Genomic DNA, 22,841 nt, shown 5'->3' on the forward strand with positions numbered 1-22,841 from the left:
AAAGGTTAATGTAATCTGTTTTAATTAAAAGTCTCTAGCAGAAACACCATTTAACCCTTTGAATGATGTAACAGTCATAATTGCCCAAATTATTTCCTTTCCTGGTATAATTATTTAGGAAATACATGTTGTTATGATTAAATAATATTCTACTCTTTCAGATATTTACATCAAACACTCCATATACAGCATATTTGTCTTCCCACTTAAAAGTATACTGAAGAAACTGCCAAGACTCAAAAGCTCTTTAAAAAGAAGCTATCTCCTCCTTTCTTCAGTCACAAAGTCATCACCCTTTTCATCCTTACAGCCTGAAAACAGAAAGACCTCTCCTGAAGTTGCAGTTCTAACTAGATAACAGAGAATAAACGGAGTTACAGGCAGAACTGCTAATGGCATTTATGGTTCTTTATAACTGTCCGGTATTTCTTTATTTTAAAAAAATTATTTCTGCCTATATTTTCTGTGACAATTAACAGGCCAAGTGCTTTTAAACTAGTGAGGAGGGAAGGGGAAGAGATCTGCTTTGTCTGACAACAAGGTAAAGCAAAACTACAGTATCAGTGTCATGAAAGTCTTACAATCACATTGCTAAAAAGCTCTCCCATCTCCATCCACTGGGACAGACACTTCCATATTTGTCAGAGACAAATAACCTCAGCTGAAGAGAGTACTTTCCACTATCTGTATATGCTAACAAATGATTTAGTAAGGTAAACTACATCCCTCCCAGGCATGCACCATCTCTGTGTAACTGGGTGCTAACAACAAATGTGCACTGTATGTCCGGAGATGCCACCAAACACGCTCCAAAGTACCAGACGCCGCGTGGCATCCCTGCATTTTCTCTCACTGCTTGCCACAAGATGCCTGGTCGTTTTACATAAGGTAAAAAGAAGTAAGCATAGAGAAAATCCTGCTTATATATGATAGATCAGTTGTTGCATGGACTGCTAGGACAAGGAAAAACAAACACAGAGGTAACAGGCTGCACACCAAGAGGCAGCGGGAAGTGGAGCGATGCTTGGGGTGCGGTGGGTCAACCGGCTAACTGCGGGAATCGCGTGGAAGTTGAGAAACACCACAAAAGGCTTTCCTGCTGCTGGAGTTGAACTGGCCCGAGGTACAAGACTCACCTCCCCAGATGCAGATGTGTAAAGTCTTTGAACTCACGCTCCAAAAGCAGAAGGCAAAATACCTGTATTAAACTCAAGAGCACAAAAATGGCCATACCAGAAGAGGCTCACCACCCACCTAGCTCAATTCTTTGTCTCCAACAACCAGCAGTGACAAATGCCTGAAAAATACCTTCCCTGCTATACACTTCAGCAAACTACAGGGCAGAGCTGCCAGAACAAGCTACAGGATCTTCAGATTTGATTGCCCTAATGAATTATTTTTTCCCATGATTTCTCTCGTTGCCCACAAGAAAGCTTTTGGTACCCACAACGTCCTGCGTCAATGAGCTCCTCAGTGTTGCTTTCTATGTGTGTGTGTACCAGTTTGTTTTGAACAGCTAACAGTTTTCTTTGGCATCCCTTCATTCTTGTACTACAAGTAAATAGTTCATCACTATTCCCCCTCTCCATACAAACACGATTCTACATACTTGTCTCCTACTCCTCCTTAGTCATCCGCCCCCAGGCTAAGTTTACTTAGTTTAGCTCCTCCACTTACACCCGTTCTTCAACACCTTTGCATCTTTATTTTTCCACAAGGTACTTTCTCTACTTCTATTACACTTTAAAGAGGAGCAGAACTGCAGACAGTAGTAAACCTGTCAGCACACCCATGATTTATATAGTGGCATGATAATGATTTTTCTGTTTTATCCTCTATTCCTTTCCCAATCATCCTTAATATTAAATTGAGGGGGATGAGGGAGTGGGGGTGTTTAATAGCTACAAAGTGTTGAACTGACATTTTCCTCATAATTCCAGCTTCCTGTCCCTCTGCGTAACAATTCATATTCCAACACTGTGTATATAAAAAAGTATTTTTCTCCCCACATGCGTTACATTACTGCCACTTCATTAACAGAACAGTATCATGAGAGTCTTCTGCAAGTCTCCAGAACCAGCTTTCATTTTCACAATCCTAGACAAATTATAAATAGTAAAACTTTGTCTTCTCAGTTTCCTCTTTTCCAGAGCATTTATGACAAGGACAATCAGTGCTCCTCCCCATTACCTAGTATTTTGCCATAATTGTGTGATCCTCATTTTTGCAGTGCCAACCTGAAATTCTGTGGCTGAATTTAAAGAACTAAAAATTGAGTTAGTTAATGGTTCCATGAAACCTAGCAATATGAAGAAAGAAAAAAATATCAGGTTCTGTGCTTCTAAGTTCAGCATTAAGGTGTGTATACAATTTCTCTGTATTTTTTTTTTTTACCTGCAGAACAGGAATATTTTATCAATTCTTCAATCAATCAATCTTGGTATTCTCTTTGTGAACAATTATTCCCCTTTTTCTGACCAATCTATTTTTCCAGTTTTCTTCCAAAGACACATCTTACAAGTCTTTAAGCTTTTCAGATTACTATATACTATATACTACCATATTTAAAATCCTAAATGCTGGTTTTTAAATTAAAAAAAACCAAGTTTTTGGAGAAAAAAAAAACAAACCAACAGGTTTTTGAGATAAGCACAGAAAGTACAATACGCTTCACCCTTTTTCTTTATTCTTACCTTCCATTTTGTTCCTCAGCCATCATGTAACACATTGGAAAATTCATAACCTTGCCTTTCTGCTCATTTTTGCTTCTCTATCACCTACTCCATTGCTTACCAATCCAATGACAAACAGGGGGCAACTACCAGCTTTGCTCAGTGACAATTTGTACAAATCAGTGGTACACCTTCACTGTTTGTAGTCTTACCACTTCCAGCAATATCCACAATCTCAGACCACATTTGCACTTTCTGGGAGTCACAGGTGGTTTTACCCAATAAAGCTCCTATTTAAGATTTGAACATGGACCTTGAGGATCATCATATGTGCTTATCCAAATATTTGTCTATATAATCTCAATAGCCAGTCTAAAAATATTTCAGAAGACAAAAAAAAAACACACAGAGGCTGTCAGAGTTACTGTGTTTTAATGAGATAAAATGAATAATGAGAGGAAATTTATCAATCTAATAGATATTAGTGATTATTTAAAAATATTCCAAGAGCTCCCGATGGGTTTTTTTGTCCTCAAAATTCAGTTTTAGCACTATTACCAAAGCTGTTAAGTATTTTTCTTCAAATCACCTGTTCAAACTACCTGTAAACTCTTGCTCCATTTGTTCCCACCCATTTTCCTTAAAAGCAAGCAATATAAACAAACACTTTTTTTGTTCATGATAATGTTGACCCATTAAAGTCTAACACAAATACACTCTGCAAACTTGTTTTCATTAACAAAAAAGATCTCTAATCAGGGAGACTTCCTGTTTTAAAAAAATTCTCTCATTTTTCTAATCAACAGGTAAATATCAGTGAAGTAACAGATTAATGAACTCTCTGAATTTAAAATTACAAGTCAAAACTTAAAGCAATGTTTTGAACACTGCTGAAGATAAATAGTATGCAACCGAGTACAAAACAACAGTAACCACAGATCAGTGTAGAATTATTACGTTTGCAAATATTTATTGCGGTGCATTGAAGTAGACTTGGCAGGTTGAAGGCAGTGAAAAGAACCATGCCTATACTACAGCCCCCAAAAATACATGGTCCTATGGCTTAATTTAGATATGCCCACAGCATGAGACCCACATGTATAGCCTGATGATGATTTTGCACTCAAGATGACCCAAGAACTGAAAAAATTATGTTTAAAATGCAAAAATTAACATAAATTACAGTTTTTGTTTCTTAGGGTATTGCAAAACACTGACTCACTTTCTTCATTTTAGTGCCTAACAGTTTCTTTGATCTAATGATTTCAGTAAATCTCAAGTAATTCATTATCTACTCTTGCTAAAGGTCATGATCCTCACTGACAGACTGCTATGCTCTCCTTTCTTCTTAACCCAGTGGCAAAATTCCTGTAGCTGTAGTTTCCTAATACTGCTTATAACACTTTTCTGTTTCCATTCACAGCTATTTTGGAAAACTTTCACAGCATAGGTTGAAGGTTTTCCACACCCTGGACCTGTGTTTGAGGCTTCCTTCCAACTCCCCTTGCACATGAGAGGATGCTGGTTAACACAAATCAGTTTGACTTGAAGTTGCTGCTCAAACTACAGGTTGTAGTAACTCCATTCAGTAAAATTCCAAAAGTAATCTTTCTAGTCTGACAAACGTTCTTTGAGTCTCTACATGCACAATATACAACCTACATTACGCACAGGCTAGGACTCAAGAGTGAAAAATTACAGATTATTGCCCATTAGTAAGACTTTCTTAACAAATCAGTGAGAGGCTTCACTCCAAATGTTATCAAAATAGAAATATCTCCAACCTCTGGTATATTTAGATTCATAAAGTGAGTATAAGGAGGCAGTCATGCAATTCAGTAAAAATCCCATATAGATTCTCTTTTGGGGCGAGGGGGGGAGGTGTCCAAGAGCTTTGTTATTTATGACCATGGCAAAGTTCTCCAGCAAGGTTATTTACATCACTGAATTCCCATTACCTCTTGCTTTGCCTAAGGCCACTAACTTACTATGATTTGCAAGCATTAGCAAACAATGCCCATATTCAAGTTCAGTGTATCCATTTCAAAACAAAATGGTTGATATTGTATACCAGAGTGGTGGCTCAGGACTCAAGGGGCCAGTTTGCACAGCTTAACATGCTCAGGAACCTGGTTCGGTTCCCAGCAGTCTTAATTAGGCTAAGAATAAGAGACATGGTGAACATCAAGGTTTAAATGTAAAGCAAAAGGGTTATTCAAGCAGTCATTTCTTGGACAGCAGAGAATTTCAGAGTGTTACAAGAACTGTTGTCACCAAAGACAACTGCATATTTTTATATGGGAGAATGACCATAATTTGTTAAGCTCCTGCTGGTTAATAAAAGCATCTCTAAAGACAGAAAGAGAGAGAAAAATAGAGACAAAGACAGTATGTGCATGCGTGTGCATGTGTGTGTGTCAGGCACCAGGGAAAGGGTTTTGTTCTTCTTAAACAAAAAAAAATTCCTATTCAAACACCTAAAATATTTACAATTTTCAAATATTCAAAGCAAATACAATTATTTATAAAGCAATTGTAAGCAGCTAGTGGGGCATGAGCTTACACGTACACAGAGTATATATTTCCAATCCAACTGTACAAGCATTGTTTGAAAATTTTTGCCGTCTGACAGATATTTAAAGACATTTTAATCAAAATACTGATCTGCAAAAGAACACAGAAAATTATATATATGAAATGCTGCAAACAGAATTTTGCCTCAGGAATTGTACCAGCAAACTTGAATGAAAGAGACTGAAGCCACCAGTTACTTTACCCAACATTACTGACACAAATGATTTTATATAAATGAAAGTGTAACTTTTCAAGATGAAGAGATCTGCAATTGATCATTAACATTTTAAAATATTCAAAGGTGACAACTTATTAAGCTTGATTTTGGAGGAGGGTTAAACAAATTCAGGACATTTTTAATGAAGTTATTTAAAATTCATGGAAAGTCAATCTAACACATCTTACTGAAATCAATGCGCATATTTTTTGTAACCCAAGCTATGTGGATATCCTTAACAAAATTCAGAAACATCGCATATGTGCCAATTCATTGACAAAACATGTTCTGTCAACACAAACCAGGTATTAAGGTCAAGAAACGTATGTTTTTAAATAGATGGCATTCAGCCCCGCTTCCCGATTCCCACTTCAGATCATTCTCCCTAGAAATACTGAATGTGGAACTTCCATTTCCAGACTTATTTTAACAAAGTCTGCAAAAACCTCCTGCAACCCTCAAGACCCTGGAAGAGCAGCAGCTATTGAAGTACTCCATTGCTTCTGAGCAGACAGAGAAAGATTACTGAACCATAAAGAAACTCCTCGAAGAATCGCACCACTCACGTTACAAAAACCATTAAAGATTTGCATGGAAGTGACTACATGAGACCAACCTCAAACAATGCAGCTCCTCTGAAATAACCCTATTTAACAGAATATTGTACTAAGATAGGACAACTGATGCACTGTTCAAAGTTCCATAGTGACCAACAGCCTGATTTGCTGATCATTGCTCTATTGTGGGCAAAGGGTAGAAAAGACAGAAGAGGAGATTCAGAAAAAATCCCACTGTCACACTCGTTTCTTGATTTTCCTGTAAAAAATGCTATTAAAGTCAGTTTGTCTTCTAAAGACAGAACAGTCTTAAAGACAGGACACTAATTGGAAAGTTTCACATGTGAACAGGGCTCAAACCAACATAAAAAACTGCCTTAGGAAAACCAGTCAGCTTTAGACACAGCTAAAATAAATCTTATTCTGTCTTCAACTTTCCCCACATTTGCTAGATGTAGTTTGATACCTCAGAATTACTTCCTTCTGCTTTACCAAAAATGATCACAATTCTACATTTTCTTAAATAATGTTTCCTCGTTAGAGCTCAGCTTTGGGAAAGAATTTTTTTCCTTTCACTTTTCCAACACCAATAATTTTTTTCAAGCTGACCTGTCTTCCATCCAGACTGACATTTACAAGCTGTGCTAGAAGTTCTCCTCCTCTGCTTTTCTAACCTTATTAGAGGCATAAGGAGCATATCACAGAGACAAGATTTTAAATGAACCACCTCCCCCTGAATGCCAAACCAGTGACTATTTACACAATTAAAAAACTTAGTCTCAGCACTGTTTAAAAATCTGCATATCCTGTAACAGCATCATGTAAAGAACTTAAACAGCCACGTGTTAACATTTGCCAGTTTACACAAGGTTATATCCGATTATAAACATAAGTAAAAATATTCACTTATTATTTCAAAAGTCTTATTGTAAATTTTTATACATAGCCATGAGACACACTTTTTAACACAGAAAATACTTCTTCAAACTGTAGAAGTGAAACAATTATTTCAGACTTTATATGCAAAGGTATAGTTTTTGTTTTGCATCACAGAACTGTGAAAAAGTAGAAGCTAACTAATGTTTTCCAAAACAACTCACTTTTGTACAGGAAAAGCTGTTTATAATTTTTAGACCAAACTTCTTTTGGTCCAAAACCTTCTGTGGAACCAGTATTGAAGCACTGCAAACACATTATTGACTTTTATTTTGACAGCTTAGAGTTTTAAAAGGAGCAAAATGATTTCCGGGCTGAAATTGCTGCTCTGTTTAATTATCATTATCCTACCCTGTTTAATTATCATTATCCTATAAATGACGTCAGGAACAATATCAGACTAGAACTGGAACTAGTATACTAGGAGTGTATATAGGTTATTAAAAGCATGAAGGATTTAATTTCAACTGAAACAAACAAACTGGAGCACAGAAAATAATAACTAAATGTAATATATAATTAATCAGAAACAATGCACGCTCATTCCACCAACCAGTTCTATGGTAAGACTAACAGTGTGTAATTTAAAAAAAAAATCAAATCACAAACCAGCAGGATGAACTTACACTTTGTAAACTGTATTCTTAGAAATGTTTTCATTCTGCATATTTTGAGCATGGAATTGAAGCTTTCTTATTCTATAAAATGAAATCAGTACTCACTCCAAGACTAATTTTCATAATATTCTATCAATCCCAGAAACTGTAATGGAACAGCTTGACAACAACTATCATCAACACAATAACTGGAAGATTTTAAGTAGGACTGCCAAAACTTCAAAAAATAAAGATTTCAAAATTCTATACAAAAAAATTTCCTAGTTTTGTTAAAAGGCGGTAGAGACACATAGTTAAAGTGGATATTTACAGATCTTAGCCAATGCACTCAGTTAGCAGTTCTGCTGATCCACTGACCTCTATATCTTTGACTACGCACAAACGCCTTTGCCCATTTCCTTTGTGCTCCAAAAAGAGCAAGCCGATTAAATTTTGTGTGTTTCTGGTAAAACTGCTATCTGACAATACGTCATTCCCCAAAACATCAAGAGTTGCAGACAACACAGCTCAAGAACACCTCTCCTTCATTCTTTATGCCTCAGCTCGCCGTTTGATAAAGTAGATATGTTAATAGCCCACTGCCTCAAATACTGTTTTGTTATGCACCACTCCCGCAGACAGCAGGACATCCACTCTGATTTTGAAGCTTCAGCAGAGGACTTCAGGGTTTGGGGCGAGGGAAGGAGCGATAAGCCTGCAGCAGCATTTTACCCCCTTCGCTGAACACCCAGGGCATCTCCCTCCTGCCAGCAGCACCTGGACCCTGAGCTTTGTTCTGAAGCAGAGGTAAAGATGCAAATGGCAAATATTGCTGCAAATGGAAAAAATCCCTCCCTTCCAAAGAAGTTTCCATTTCTACACCTGCATTATCACATAAAGAGAAAGCATTACTTTCGCTTAAGGTCCACCTCAACTTCTTCAGCCCTTGGACTGCATTTTCCCCCCACTTCTCCCAGACCAGAGCCATTTCCCCTTCTTCCCAAACCTCACAAACTCAGAAGCACGAGAGGGCAGCAGAAACTGCCAGGTAACAGGGACTGCTGCTGAGAAAGAGAGGTAATACCTGCATTTCTTGAAGGTTTGAGGAGGAAAATACAACTGCCTGACAATGTAAAGATCTGAGAGAAGGGAAGATGTCTCCTAAGACTGTTGTGAAGTAGTGAGAACAGGAGACTCTTGCTCTTACAAGCCTCCCCCAGAAGACCTCTGAAACCCTTTCCTTCCACCAGAAAAACCCTCAACTTTCTTGAAACACTACTGGGTTTTCACCTGCTAGGAAGCCTTGAATTCTCTCTTGACCCATCTTTTTCATCTAGCAAATCACTGCCCACAGCAACTCCCGTAATCAGAAATGCTATGTGCACTAAAGATGGGTGTCTGAGAGCTCTTCAGAAGCTGAAGTTAAGCATTACTTTCATCTCAATTACTAACTACCAAAGAGTTAACTATAAAAGTCAATTAGCTTTCTTTAGTACTTAGTATATTTCTGATATGAAATTCTGCATAAGCTATAAGCTTTAGCTGAGAGGTAAGCCTCAAAACTGATTTGCAATATTGACACTTTTGCTAATTCTAGAAAGTCAAATGGGTAGTTATTCACTGTAAAAGATCATGTTAAAGGAGCACATAGACAAGTATTATACTGAACTTCTAACGAGATACACTGGAAAGTTCAAAAATGCGAAGCAGCTTTGCATAGAAAACAAGAGACAAAGTATTAAATGTTTTCTCTGACTCTTGCCAAATGTCCTGCTCTGAAGTGATGGATGAGGTTTCCTGAGGCTAAGATGCCAAAGCCAATTAGCCATGTCAATCCACAAGAACACCAGCTGCCAGGATCTAACTTTATTACTGTATTACTTAAAAGTGAAGACATCAGCAATGTTTAAGTTCACATGACTCCTAATTTTAAAACCTGCCTTTTAAAGATTTAGGGTGGGGGTAGTGACAATGACCTTAAGTTTCAACCTTTTAAAATCATCATTGAATGCCATGAATTATCCATAATTTGATTATGTAAAGTATTCTGTTAATCAAATTAGTCTACATTATGCTCGATTCAAAAGAAAGTAAGACTTCAGCTTATTCCCCTCCTCATATGAGTTTTATGTAATGTTTATATTTAAAAGTAGCAATTTATTTCAATATTGCCTGTTTCAGTCGCCAAACTGCCTATCCCGCAGAACATGATATGCGTAAAGTATATAGCTTACCCATTTATGGCATCTAATTCTGAATTCCAAAATAAAATTTTTGGAAAGTGTCTTGAACATTTGTCAACTAGAATAAAACATGTCCAAGTCTTTGATTATTTAAAAACATCTGCATTTAATTTCTAAGCAAGGAGTTTGGAAATGTTGATCATACAATAAACTTCCCTGCACAGTCACCACAATAAACTCAATGATTCCATGAAATGGTAAAATTTTTCTTCTGCTTAAGTACCTGTGGAAGAGATCTGAACATTACTGTCAGGCATTAAAAAGCACCCATTTCTTTTGAATAACTCCCATACCCCTCCAAACTACTCAGAAAAATGTGCACCTTTTCAAGTAGACTACCTTAACTTTATTAACATCTTAATAGAAAACATTTTGGCTTTTTACTACTACTACATTTACACTTTACATGGTATTAACAGCATCTCGTCTCAAACTGTTCTGTACCCTGGGGATGCTGAGAGAATGAGACAAAAGCAGAAGTACAACAAGTTTAAGAACAGTTACAAGTCTTCTGAGAAGAGGAAACAAGCTTTCTTTTCCATATTCTTATTCAGAACAGTGTTTAGTTAGTTTTAATTATTTTTAAGCTGGAGGTTTTTAATTATTTCTGCAAACACATCCATATACATACCTAGGTATTACAGCAAATAAGAAGCATTATAAGAGCTTAAAATTAATAAAAGCTAGTTCTCAATTATCGATTCTACCTGTCAGAGTGCAACCAAAGGATAGAAACCTGAATGAGTAACAAGTATATTCTAGTTATGCGTATCTTTGAATCTGTAAGCCTTCATTTCATTATGATTTTTTTCTTCGATATGTTCCTAAAAGACAAGTTCCTATTTTGAGGCTTTATTTTGCAAAATAATCTAAGTGCCATTAGCACCTGAGAATGTTGTATTTCATTACCTTTTAATTATAAAGTATTAAAGATTGCCTATTGAAATTATATAAAAAAATCAAACCACATTTCTCACTTAGGCACACTTTCTTCAAGTCTAGAGTAATGTGTGATTAGCTTTCTTCTTTGAGAGTTGCTCTTTAAAACCTAAAGGATAAAAATCCATCAATCTTGGTTCTTCTTCCTGAGTTTGGTAAACCAGATAACATTCAAGTCCTCTGTCACTGTCAAAAAGTGCATTGGTGATGCCTGTCTGTCCATGCTGTGACCACAAGCCACACCACAAGTATCATTCTGAGAACACGGGGCAGACTCTGCCTGTTTTTAAACTGTGAGACAGAGTAAATGATGTGAAGTCTGTAGAACAAATGTCAGATGAGCTCCATCTGAGTGTGCCTTCTATGAAATGGAAAAGATGTGAGCTCTTTGTTTTCTATCTCATTTTCCCACTAAGATCCAGGCAGTAAAGAAGCAGAAGCTACAGAAGAGGCTCTCCTCCTAAATCCAGATGACAAAATAGCAGAAAAATACCATTCCGCAACAAAAGGCAGGACCTAATCAAGGAACATCGCATGACCTGATAGAAGCAGAAGCAAACAACCCTTCACAAAATCCCAGGCTACAATGTGGGCCAAAATAGTAGCAAAAATGCCACTATTATGAACAGGGATTCAGGACTCTCAGCTGAGCTTCAGACTTGAGATGTGTTAAGGAAGAAGCATATATTAGAACTGTAGCCTCAGGGAAAACACTAGTGAGTTGATATCAATGTCTAAATTGATACCAGAGAAGACTTGTTTCTTGTTAACGCTAAAATTAAAGGCTTAACTTGTAACAGAAGTTCAAAAATTATCAACTTCAGCCAGCAGCAAGTCATCTCCTGAGGCAGTTAGTCAAGGCAACAGCAGAAATTTTGCCATAAGCGAGTACTTGAGACTTCTTTCTAGACAGTACTAAATTCTGTCCTTTTCGCTCCTGCCTTACCCAGGCAGCAATGACAGATGCTTCCCTAGGGAGATTGGTATATTGCTTCAGAACACTGTCCCAACGCTGGGCTTCGTCCTCCACGAGGCAGGAATTACTTTACGATCCTGAGTTCCAGCTCAGTGTGGTTTTCAACGAGGAAAACCCAAGAGCTTCCCTGTGAGCTTTCAAAGAGGAACGTTTTTCCTCTAAGTTAACCAGGAGGTCAAAAGCAGAGTATCATAGAATCATTTAGGTTGCAAAAGATCCTTAAGATCATCAAGTCCAACCATAAACCTAACACTGCCAAGTCCACCACTAAACCATGTCCCTAAGCGCAACATCTACACGTCTTTTATCCAGGGATGGTGACTCAACCACTTTCCCTGGGCAGCCTGTTCCAGTGCTTGAAAACCCTTTTGGTGAAGAAATTTTTCCTAATATCCAATCTAAACAAAATATCAAAGTACTCGTGCTGTTCTAACAATAACTTATAAAACCTAGAAAATAGGATGACTTACTATTCTAACAACAAAGCTAGCCTGGTACTTAAGGTTTTTTGCCTGCAAGAAGAAACTAAGGAATGGTTTTACTTCAGCTGACACACTATTGACTCAAAAAGTGACAACACAAGTAATGAAAGGGGAATCTACCCTGGACACCATTAAAGAATAAATATACACGGTCCCTGCCAGCTGTAACAAAAGCTGCTGTCACCCCAGAAGAGGGGTGCAGGTAACAGTGACAAAGCAGGGAAGGGATGGTGGCAGGAGGACAGCTAGCATCCTGGAAGAGAAGTGTCTCAAGCATTTACTTGATGCACTTTCAGTTATGGAAATTACTTCTGAAATGTTAGAAACCTAAAAAAAAAATTCCAGGTATTCCTATCTCAGCTAATATGCTAAAAGAATAGCTAAGCTCCCCCATCCCAGCAGTCCTTGTATAACGTTAATACTAAATATTACATGAAAGCACAGAACAAAACTTTAATTACCTAAAAAGAAAAGGGAGGAGTGGTCAAATCCATTTTATTAGAACCCAGCACTTCTAAAAATTTTAAAATATGTATTGGGTAAAAGTAAATCCATCCGTGCTTCTTCGTTCTGGATTGCCTCCATCTTTTTATTCAAACGGAATTGTTCCCAATGGAGAAGAAAAGGAGCCGGTTGGTGCCTTGTTTATAAAATGTCAGTTTAGTAAGTTTAAACAGAAAACATTTTTTGTGTATTACAATAAATAAACTGTGTAACCAAATATAATGGTTTGCCAAAACAAATAGGACATGTTAAATACCTATTATTTCACAGAATTATGAATGAAGAACGACAATCATGAACGTTTTTTATTTTAAAGGATATTTCTGAACTGCTAAACAATGTTTTATAACATATAACAGCACTAGGTGGTAATTTCCCAGAGTTGCAAGTTATGCAAATGACAAACATGATTTTATAGTCAAACAGGAAATTACTCAAAAAAAAACAAAAAAACAACCAAACAAAAAAAAAAAGAAACCACCACATTTAGCCTGTATTATTCATAGTATCCTCCTGCATTCAACTGCAACTGGCACAAGGTATTTCTTGAAACATCCATAACAACTCAGACACATTGACCATTTTGTACAGAAAGCATTTGATAAGCTGGTGAGAAAAATCACTGAGGAATGCTCAATGTCAGAGCACTTCTTGTGTGCAAGTACCTTCCTTTACAATATTCCCAGTTTGCCTTTAGCAAGAACTTAAAACTGCAGGATCAGCAAAAGCACAGCTTAAAAGTGGATTTCTGTTGTTGCTTTTTCTCTTGCCATAGCAAGTCTCACTCCTTTCTTTCATCTCCACAAAGCATGAAACAGTAACAACAAATTTAGTGTATATGGAAAGTGATATTGGAGGGCCCTTGGTCTCAAACAATTGAACCATGTTTTATAATGTGCCCTATCTCTGTCAAGATTGGTATCTACTTTGCTGCCTGCATGTGCCATATATATTAAATTAGGGTAATGGCTTTGATTTTTTAAAAATATTGCAAAGCATGAAGATTTAGTATATTTTGAATCACTATGGCTTCCACCCTGTAAAAAAACCACACAAATATCTGGAGTTAGAGCTGACTGAAGAGCACTGGATACTCATTTTTCCTTTAGAACTGAGGGATTTCTTTTTAAGTCTGTGCTTCAGCATTTTTGCATGCTCCTAGACTGAATATTTCAAGCTTTAAGAGCACAACTCCCATGCAGCCTTCACACTGACTGGTTGGCATAAACAAAGATACAGCCAAAATGAACCCATATTTAGTCTATTTATGCAACTGAAAAACAATTCAACTGTGAAACTGCTTGAACTACTTTAAAACTGCAAGAAACTTTGTGCTCAGCTGTATCACTTGTTCGCTATCACATACAGAAGCAGAGCATCACCCACTGGAATGCCTTTGATCAACTTGTTCGGTTCAGTATTTGTTTAATGTGAACAGTATTTCTTGGTGGCTTTAACCATTTCTTAACTGGACTTGAAAAACAAATGAAAAAAGTATTTCTGAAATAGCAGTCACAGGGAAGGAGTTGGTATGTCTGAAAGGAACAGCAAGGAGGTAAGCAGGCTCTCAGCTTCAGCAGCAGGCTGTTAAAGTGAACATCGTCACAGCAGCTCTCTGAGGTTTTCCAAAAAATGTCACAAGCTTGGATGTACAAAATTTTGAAGTTCTTCCCTTATATTGCACTCTTTTTACACTTTTGACTGTCCTCTCAGCATTTCTCTTCATTATCACCAGTCTTTAATGTATGATCACCGCGTTGCACTGCATCTGGGAAGATGTACCCTTCCTCCCATGCATGAGGACCCGTGTACAATACTTCATAAATGGCAGATGCACTGATGACCTAACATCAGCAGAGCGATAAATAAAACACGAGATCTTCATATTTCTGTATAAACTTTATCCAGATACAATTGCTGACAACAATTTCTCCAATTCCCATATCCAGGACTTCAATAATACCCTCTCTCTCTCTGCCTCTCTTTCTGGGCTCTTGCTAAATTTCTCTTCATGTTAACTGCAACAAAATTCATCCTTTCCTCTCCCCGCAAACCTATCACAACATCATCTGTTCTTTGCTTTAGCTAGAATAGACTCTACATTTTCTCATCTTTCTTCCACTCATTACACCTACAACACTCCCACAAACCAATTCCCATTACATCAGCCCAGCTCCAGTACCTTCACGTCTCTTGCCATAATAAATTCTCATTTCTCATCTTTAGATTGCACATCTGTCTCCTTTTCTTCCTACCTTTTTTTGTCTTATTTTTCAAATTTATACCTTTCCACTCCCTAATGCTCTCTCTGTGGCTGGGCCAGATTCCTACACCTCTTCCTCCCATCACACTCAAGAACCAGTCCTCAATGGCACCACTCCGCCTTTTGCATCCAGCAGTCTTATCTTATACTTGAGCTTTACATCATTTAACCAATGACCCTCAAGACCAACTCATTAACATTTCCAATTTTGTAAGTACAACACCATACGTTAGAAGCCATAGTTCAAAATGGAGAAAGCCTTTGATATAGTGATGCATAGTTTGAATTTCAAACACTGCACGTGAAGAAACTTCCATTTTTTTCTGATAAAGGAAAAAAAACCCGCATTTTGTAGTTCGGCATACGCTAGGATAACTGCCTCTTTAATGTAGGAGTTCAATGACAATATAGTAGTTTTCCTAAATTTTTGTTTCTCAAAAGTTTTACATCAAATTCACCCTAATCCAGGTTAGTCTTTTCCTATCTTGCATATTGAAAGCAGCCTTTGTTTGTTTTGTTTACAACACTTACAAAAAAAAATTTCCTAATCCAAAGACATGGTTTCTTCAACTTAAAAGCAACAACTCAACTGTTGAGCTGCTCACAATGAAGCATGCCATTAACTGTTTTGAAACATAAGAGCTATACATCTTACTCACGGGCAGTCATTAGTATCATCTACTTTTCCAGATAAAAATAACTGAAGAGATTACATTTCACTTTCCACCTTTTGTTGGAATCTTGGGGTTCCTTTTGATCTCAAATTATCCTTGAAGGATCATCTTATATGTTCACTACCAATGCATCTCTCACAATTCTAGAAATTTCTTGACTTTAACATGTGCAATCCAAAATAGAACTTGAAAGGCTCCATGCTCCTGTGTGGTCCACAGCACTGACTACTGCTACTCTGCTCCGGGGTATTACAGAAACATCAGGTCTCAGACTGTAACTAGTTAAAAATCTCCAAACCCACGTGTTCAACAATGTTAGGGCTCAGGCATATTAATTTACTTCTAAAGACTGCCTTCCAGTGAGAAGCTCAGAAGTTGGATTTTAGACTCTGAATATCAAAATTAAAACTACAGATACTTCACTCCTATACTTATTTCTAGTTCTTATAAAAAAAAAATCCAAGCCATGAAGCGCATTGCTGTATAGTTTCAGTTCAGCAGAAAGCTAGTCTAAGCAAGCAATTTTATTCAATTTTTCCATAGAACATATATAACCTAAACAGCTTATTTTTAATATGTCATTTTATTGTGTAAGCAGCAAGGAAATGCAACTGGGAAGTTCAGGGTCACATAAATCTATAATCACTGATTTATTTAAAATTAGCCAGGACACTTATTCATCTGTTTCTAGTAGCTCCAGCTTAGAAATCAATCAAAATATCACCTTTAGAATAAGAGTCCTTAGACTCACTGCCTTTCACATTCTACTGCATTTCACTCACTGAAATGAGAAACTGCAGCCATGCATAAAGACTTTAACCCACCCTTCCCCTTTTCACTAAGTAAACTCATCTCTGAGGACAAACTGTCACGCATTGCCGACAGGACAATAAAAGTAAAATTTTTTTATTTAAAAGCCATAATAAGGCTATAAAAATTCACTGCAGCAACAGTCATGATAATTGCTTATTATAACCAATAAACCTAATTACAATTACCTCCTGTTCGTCTAACCGGGCAAAGGTACACATGAAGAATCACGCAAAAAGCCTCAATTATTATTGCTCAGGCTGCAAAACATAGTTCAGCAAAATGTGAAACAAAACAAAGGAATACATTTAGTTCAATGAATATCTTAATAGGTCCTGACACTAGTTTTACAGAACGCAAGAAACGCAGTGTAATTTTACAATCTAGCTGCCATCACTAATGATTAAAATTTGCCAGCTTTCAGAATGGGGCATGCTGCAATCCAAAGATGACAGAAATAAATGTTTTCAAGGCTTCTAAGTGAAACTTATCAAAGCATATAAAGTTCTAAACCAAAGTCAAGCAACACAAATAGGGAAACATCTACCGTGATTACACAGCTTGCTAACAAGATGAGTATGTCATGACCAAAGGCAGTTTATGAAGCAAACCCTGGTAGCCCTGAGTTCAAAGATTTGTGACTAAAATAAACTATTATGCTGAAGAGAATATCCATTGCATCGAATGGTGTCAATAAAATGTAACTGTATCAGTTAACTTTTCCCTTAACACCATCCAACATCATGTGAACTGTGTGGCATCGCAGCTTAAGAGCCATGAACATGATGACAGCTTTCTCAGAACTGGGATACTCAGAGATACTGCTATTTAAGCACACCTATTTCACCCTTCGCTTGAAACGTCCATCCCAAATGAATGATGACATGCCCAACCAATTATCACCATTTTTATAGCCTATGTTTCCTGAACATGGAGTTTCTACGCATTCAAGGAAATGAATTCAGTGAATTCAAGGAAAACTTCAAACCTTTCAAGGTTAACATATCCTTGTAGGAATCCAACTTTGTTCCCACGTGTTATTGAGGGTCTAAACATCTAATTAATTAAATTTCAAGAAAAGGATTTTTCATCATTCTACGAGTTAGGAATAAAACTTTACAAAGAAAAGGAATCCTAAAGGACTCAAGTCAAGCAACTATAAAAATCAACGTGGTCCTTGACAATAACAAAATTATTGGCAAGAATTAATTTCTTCTCTTCTGAAGTCTGTAATGACAGGCAGTCTATGAATGCAGAATAACTTGTTAAACACTAGAATTTGAAAGAGAAGTCTGTAATGGGTTTGGCAAATGCATATTGAGAGTTTCCAGGATACTTACCTGCTAGCGAACATGTGATGTCACCTCCCTCCCAAAATCTTCAGAATTACAAGAGTCACAATCAATGACTTTACAAGGATGAAGAGAAGGTATCAATTTTATCACCCTAGCCTGTACTGCAGTACACTGCCTTTGTCTCATCACTTTTACTCATGAATCTTTTCATCATCATCATCAGAGAGTTCTACACTTGCATGACTCTACTGAGACCCCAGCAAATTGTTACAGGAGTCTGGAAAACAGCTCTTAGGTTGTTTCCGTTTTCTGTAGTTTCCCTGACTCTTTACACAACTCAAACTTTATAAAAACCTCAGAACCTCAGATAATTCTTTTGGCATAATAAAATCAGTTCTAAAGGAGTATGATAGTGTAACATGTTTGCATGTGCAATATTTGATATCAGTTTGAGAAATAATTAATTACAAAACTGAAGTATATGGTGTTGGATTACTCATCTGCAAAATAATGAACATTAAAAGCACCAGATGCCATTCTACTATGGAGGAGATCTATAAAACTACTCATTATCCTGGGGCGATGATACAAGAAGTTTTCAGCATAGCACAATGAAATACTTTTCAGCCTCTGCTTTACAGCTACTTCCAGAAGACCTTTAGTCACAATTTGCTCTTAAGATAATTTTATTTACCTAATAACACATAATTCTTACAGAAAAGAAAAATCCTGGAAGCTTTAAAAAGGCAATGAAATAAGATACGTTCCCAATGGCACTTACATATTTTTATTCTTGAAATAGAGGACTACTTACTTGATTGGCCATGTAAATTGTGAGGAGACCTCTCCTATAAACAGAAATGATAAAATCAGTGAATGAATTAAACATTTTTTGCACACTGAAGAAAAACACTTTAAGCATTGAGGATATTTTATTAAAGAGAGTTTAAAAAACAGATTATTGATGCAGGATGAATCACTACCACCCTATAGAAAAATAAGTATGAAACCAAAATAGCACCTTGATAGCATGGTATCCAAAGCAGTGAGGAATTACATGAACCAAGTTATATATAGCAACTTGCTACTGCATGAGTCCTGAAGCCTTCATGAAGGGGTAAGGCACCTTGAATTACACAGCACTTGTCACAAAATAAAAGCCTACCCATGAGCTGGTAACGTAAGCATACAAACCATGGCCTAAGCCTAAGTTAAATTGTGAATTTACAGAAAAATGCTTGTGTGTAAGCTTCTGTTTTGTGATCAGTGCTATGGAACTTAAGGCACCTTAGCCCTTCTGCTTACTTTATCATGAAAAGTGTTTTCTACTGGGACCGATGATGCAGAAAACTTGGCTTAAACCAGCATGCCCTGCCTTTTCTCATTGAGAGTCACAATGCCAACAATGCCCTGGCACAGCTGCTACCATTTTCTCTTCTAACCTTTACCTAATTTCTTCACCCCCCTTCTATTTTCAGATCTGTCCCTATGTCTCAGTCCATAGCTCACTCTGCTATTTACACAGGAAAAGTATAAACACGAGCTCACGCTCTCACACATTTGCTGATGCTACTGCAGCACAAAACAAAAACTGAACTCTTGACTATGCAGATGTAAGCTGCTCTAGTAACAGACTGTATTAGATGTCACTGTAGGGTCCAGATGAAAAAAACATAAGTTATTTTATGTACATCATTCGCAAGTCACCATCGGCTTGAGAAGTGGAAAACCTTATCACTGCATAATAGCTTTGCCCTCATTCCTTCCTCCTCTTCTGCAAAGATTAGCTTAGAGACTATAGCCAAAGGTTGGAAAAATCAGTTTCAGCATTTCTTACTGCAATGCTGTTCTTAACTTCTTGATTTTACTGTCAGCCTTGTAGTATTTGGGATTTTTCTTATTGTCCCCACTGCTGCTATACACAAAATTTGAAAATAACATAGAAGGCACCACATGTTCAACCGTTAAAGTTTCTCAATATGAACTGAGATTATAACCTGATCTCACCTTTGTCTTCACATCATCCAGGATTTTTTTATACTGCTACTACATGTATAACAGAAGGTCTAATCCAGGCTTGTATGTTATATTTTATCATGAGACTTTTACGTTTTCAAGCATTCTTAGAGCGCTTAAGAGAATGGTATGTTAACTGAACATATCTTGCTATGACATCAGTAGAAGCAGCAAGCAAAACAAAATCACAGGTAGTGGCAAATGGAGAAATTCCTATTGCATAGTTCCCAGGCTTCAACCATCTGAAAAAAAGTGTATTTGGTATTTTCTGACCCCATGTTTAGGTGTTTATAACTTCGCCAAGTTATGCATCCAGATCAAGGTTTTTCACAGCAGATGTCTAAGGTACAGGGATATATTCCACTTAAAAGCTTTAATGCTTTCACATCACATTGAATTTGTGGGAAGCAATGATGCACCATCCTGAGTTCCGCAAGTTGGTCTCTATTCACAGGGAAGATTCAAATTTGGCTTAAGTTCAAGACTTCAACTAGCAAAATCAGTTTGGGTTTTGTTTGGTGGTTGTTTTTTTTAAAGCAGAGCTATGAATCTGCTCTTCTGTATACCTTTTCCACCTAGTACCACTCTGTGCCAGCTATTAGAAACAAGACTCTAGCATGGAAACCTAAGGAAAAAAAGCCTGAATCAAAAGATTTGGTGAGGTTGAGGCACACAAGAAACAAAAAGACAACAGACAGGGAATAGGGTCTGTAAACATTAAAGCAAGGAGACCTCTACAACTTGTAAGAGAGCATCAAAATAATGCATGATGTTTCTGACCAGAAAGGGGTGAAAATTTACTTCATGTAAGAGATAAATTCAACTCTGAAGCTGATCCATAAACAATCACCTAGTCTTTCAGCCGATTAGCTCAGATGATAAAATAATATTGGTGTCCTGACCCTCCTGATTACCAAACTTGTAGCCAATACAGTTCTGTATGCTGTAAATTTTATTTTAATTCATTCTTGTAGGGAAAAAACCTGGATATTTCATGTTTCTTGCTTTCTTTTTTTTTTAACCCCTTTAAGTAGTATTAAAAGTTTAGGATAAATATCCAAACACTCAGCTGTTTGGAAACACAAAATTAAATTTACCCATGACAGCTAACTGGGTAATTCAATATACTTCAAGTATTCTGGAAAACATCAGAACTTCAATAATGTCCTGCAGTAACAGATTTACCTGCGAGAAGTTACCACCAGCTGCTGAGTGACAGATGCAGCTTTAAGAGTATAGTGTGAGCACAAAACAGCATGACTATTGTATGTGCACATAATTTACTTGGTGGATTCTCTCCTTCAGTCTCCATCTCACGCAGGCAGGGATGACATGCAGGCAGGGTCTTTTAGCCTCCCACTGAATTTTTTTTAATTTTTTTCAAGTACTAAAAACCTAAGAATTTCATCTAACAAAGTTTTAGCTTCTATTGTGGTCCCTTTTGGCTAAGTGTAAAATGCAACTCGCCAACCACAAAGACAAAGAAAGGAAAAGGGGCTACAGAAGAGGAAGGAAAGAAATGAGAAGCTGCAGTGCAGCTCCAGTGAGACTGATGTGAGAAGTAGGTGGTCAGGAGGAGGGAAAACATGCAGACAACAAATGTGAGCAAGGAAGTAACTTCCGGAGCTGAAAATACAGAAAGTTGCTAGATGACATCATCTGAAAGTGCCTGTGGCAAACCCATCTCTGTCTGCTGCTGTACGAGGCCCTGGCTAACTCCAAGTAGAGTTTTCTTCCTCCAAATTAATCTTATGTCTGTTTTAAAAATAAATAGCCCCATGTTTCTAGGAAGGAAAAATAAAAAAAAACACTCTTCCTGGCCCTGTGCAAACGTGATCCAGCAAGTCTAACCCAACCCTGAACTCAACTGTTAAAAAGTGGGTGGAAGTTCAGAAAATGTTGCGCTATTTTGTAGCAATGACAGCTGATGGAAAACAGGACAGAAAGAAGGAGGTAGGCCAAGTAAAAGGGTCACTGGTACAATCCAAGGACTGTATTAAAACTGCAGCTGGTAAATAAGACAAGAACATAATTGGGAAATCGTATTACAAGAGCAGGAAATAATTAAACAAGAAAAATAATTAGTCAGCCATGTCTAACCACCTGCTTTGAGGAGGTTTAAATATACTAATAAATAGCTAACATTTCACCCCCAAATTCCATGAACATTAATCTCAGGAGCACCAACATCAGCAGGTAGTTACACCAGTGATACTCCAGCAAGGTCACTACGGGAAAGCCCAAGCAGATGCACACAAATCCATACTGCCCCTTCCTCCTCCATCGTCTCCATCTCATGCCATTTTCTTCCAGGGGCTGCTCTCACCAACATCTTCATTTTGGCTTCCCGCTGCCTCCCTCTCACCTCTTCAACTGACAGTATCTCCCATAGCCTACTTTGTTTCTGACGACTTATGCGATCTTTAATTTGGGAAGGAAAAATGCAAGCTCAGGGCAAAATTCATGAGCAGCAAAACAAGGCTGAACTAGGACAGGGATGTAAGTCAGCATCCAAGAGAGCTGCATCTGTGGGACAAGAAATGGGATGGCACATCCTGGTTCATCCTGCCAGTCTGCTGTGTTAAATTAAAGAATCAAAGAAAAACTCTTCTGAAAAAGTCTTAACAAGACTGGTATCTTTTACCTGAAAAGGAAGATTGCACAAAAGCCATCACATTTTTTAATTACCCTTTAATTCAAACACCAAAGAGCAGTAGCATTTAGCATACTTTTCATTTTGTTTCTCCTTCCCCCCCCCCCCCCCCCCAACTCACACTTTCACATGAATTTTCTTGTATGTTTGTTAGAGAACTGAGCAGGCAATGCCTCAGAGTTTAGTTATTCAGCACAGGTCATGTCATCTCTGGCTGAACAATTCCAATCTCGTGGATTCCACTTTTAATGTTCAAATTACAACAGACCACAGGCTTCCAGAAGATAATTCTCTTGTTCATTTATGCCTTCTTCAAAGAAAAGTTTCACTTGATAAAATTTGCTTTTCAGACAACTTGGTAATGTTCAGACCAAATTCTAACAGCAATAGCTCTTAAACTATGGCCTATAAACCTCAACAGAGAAACACATATT

The 22,841-nt window shown here is 37.3% G+C and overlaps 1 protein-coding gene across 2 annotated transcripts in view; it reads right to left on the reverse strand.

The window, feature by feature from the left end:
• TMEM135 (transmembrane protein 135) overlaps nucleotides 1-22,841 on the reverse strand; it is a 175,177-nt gene that overhangs the window by 118,143 nt on the left and 34,193 nt on the right. For both annotated transcript variants that reach the window (XM_075050127.1, XM_075050126.1), the window contains exon 4: nucleotides 18,553-18,586. In XM_075050127.1, coding sequence (XP_074906228.1) covers nucleotides 18,553-18,586 — 34 coding nt within the window. The remainder of the gene's footprint in view (nucleotides 1-18,552; nucleotides 18,587-22,841) is intronic.

The sequence above is a fragment of the Buteo buteo genome, chromosome 18 (assembly GCF_964188355.1).
Source record: "Buteo buteo chromosome 18, bButBut1.hap1.1, whole genome shotgun sequence".
Lineage (NCBI taxonomy): Eukaryota > Metazoa > Chordata > Aves > Accipitriformes > Accipitridae > Buteo > Buteo buteo.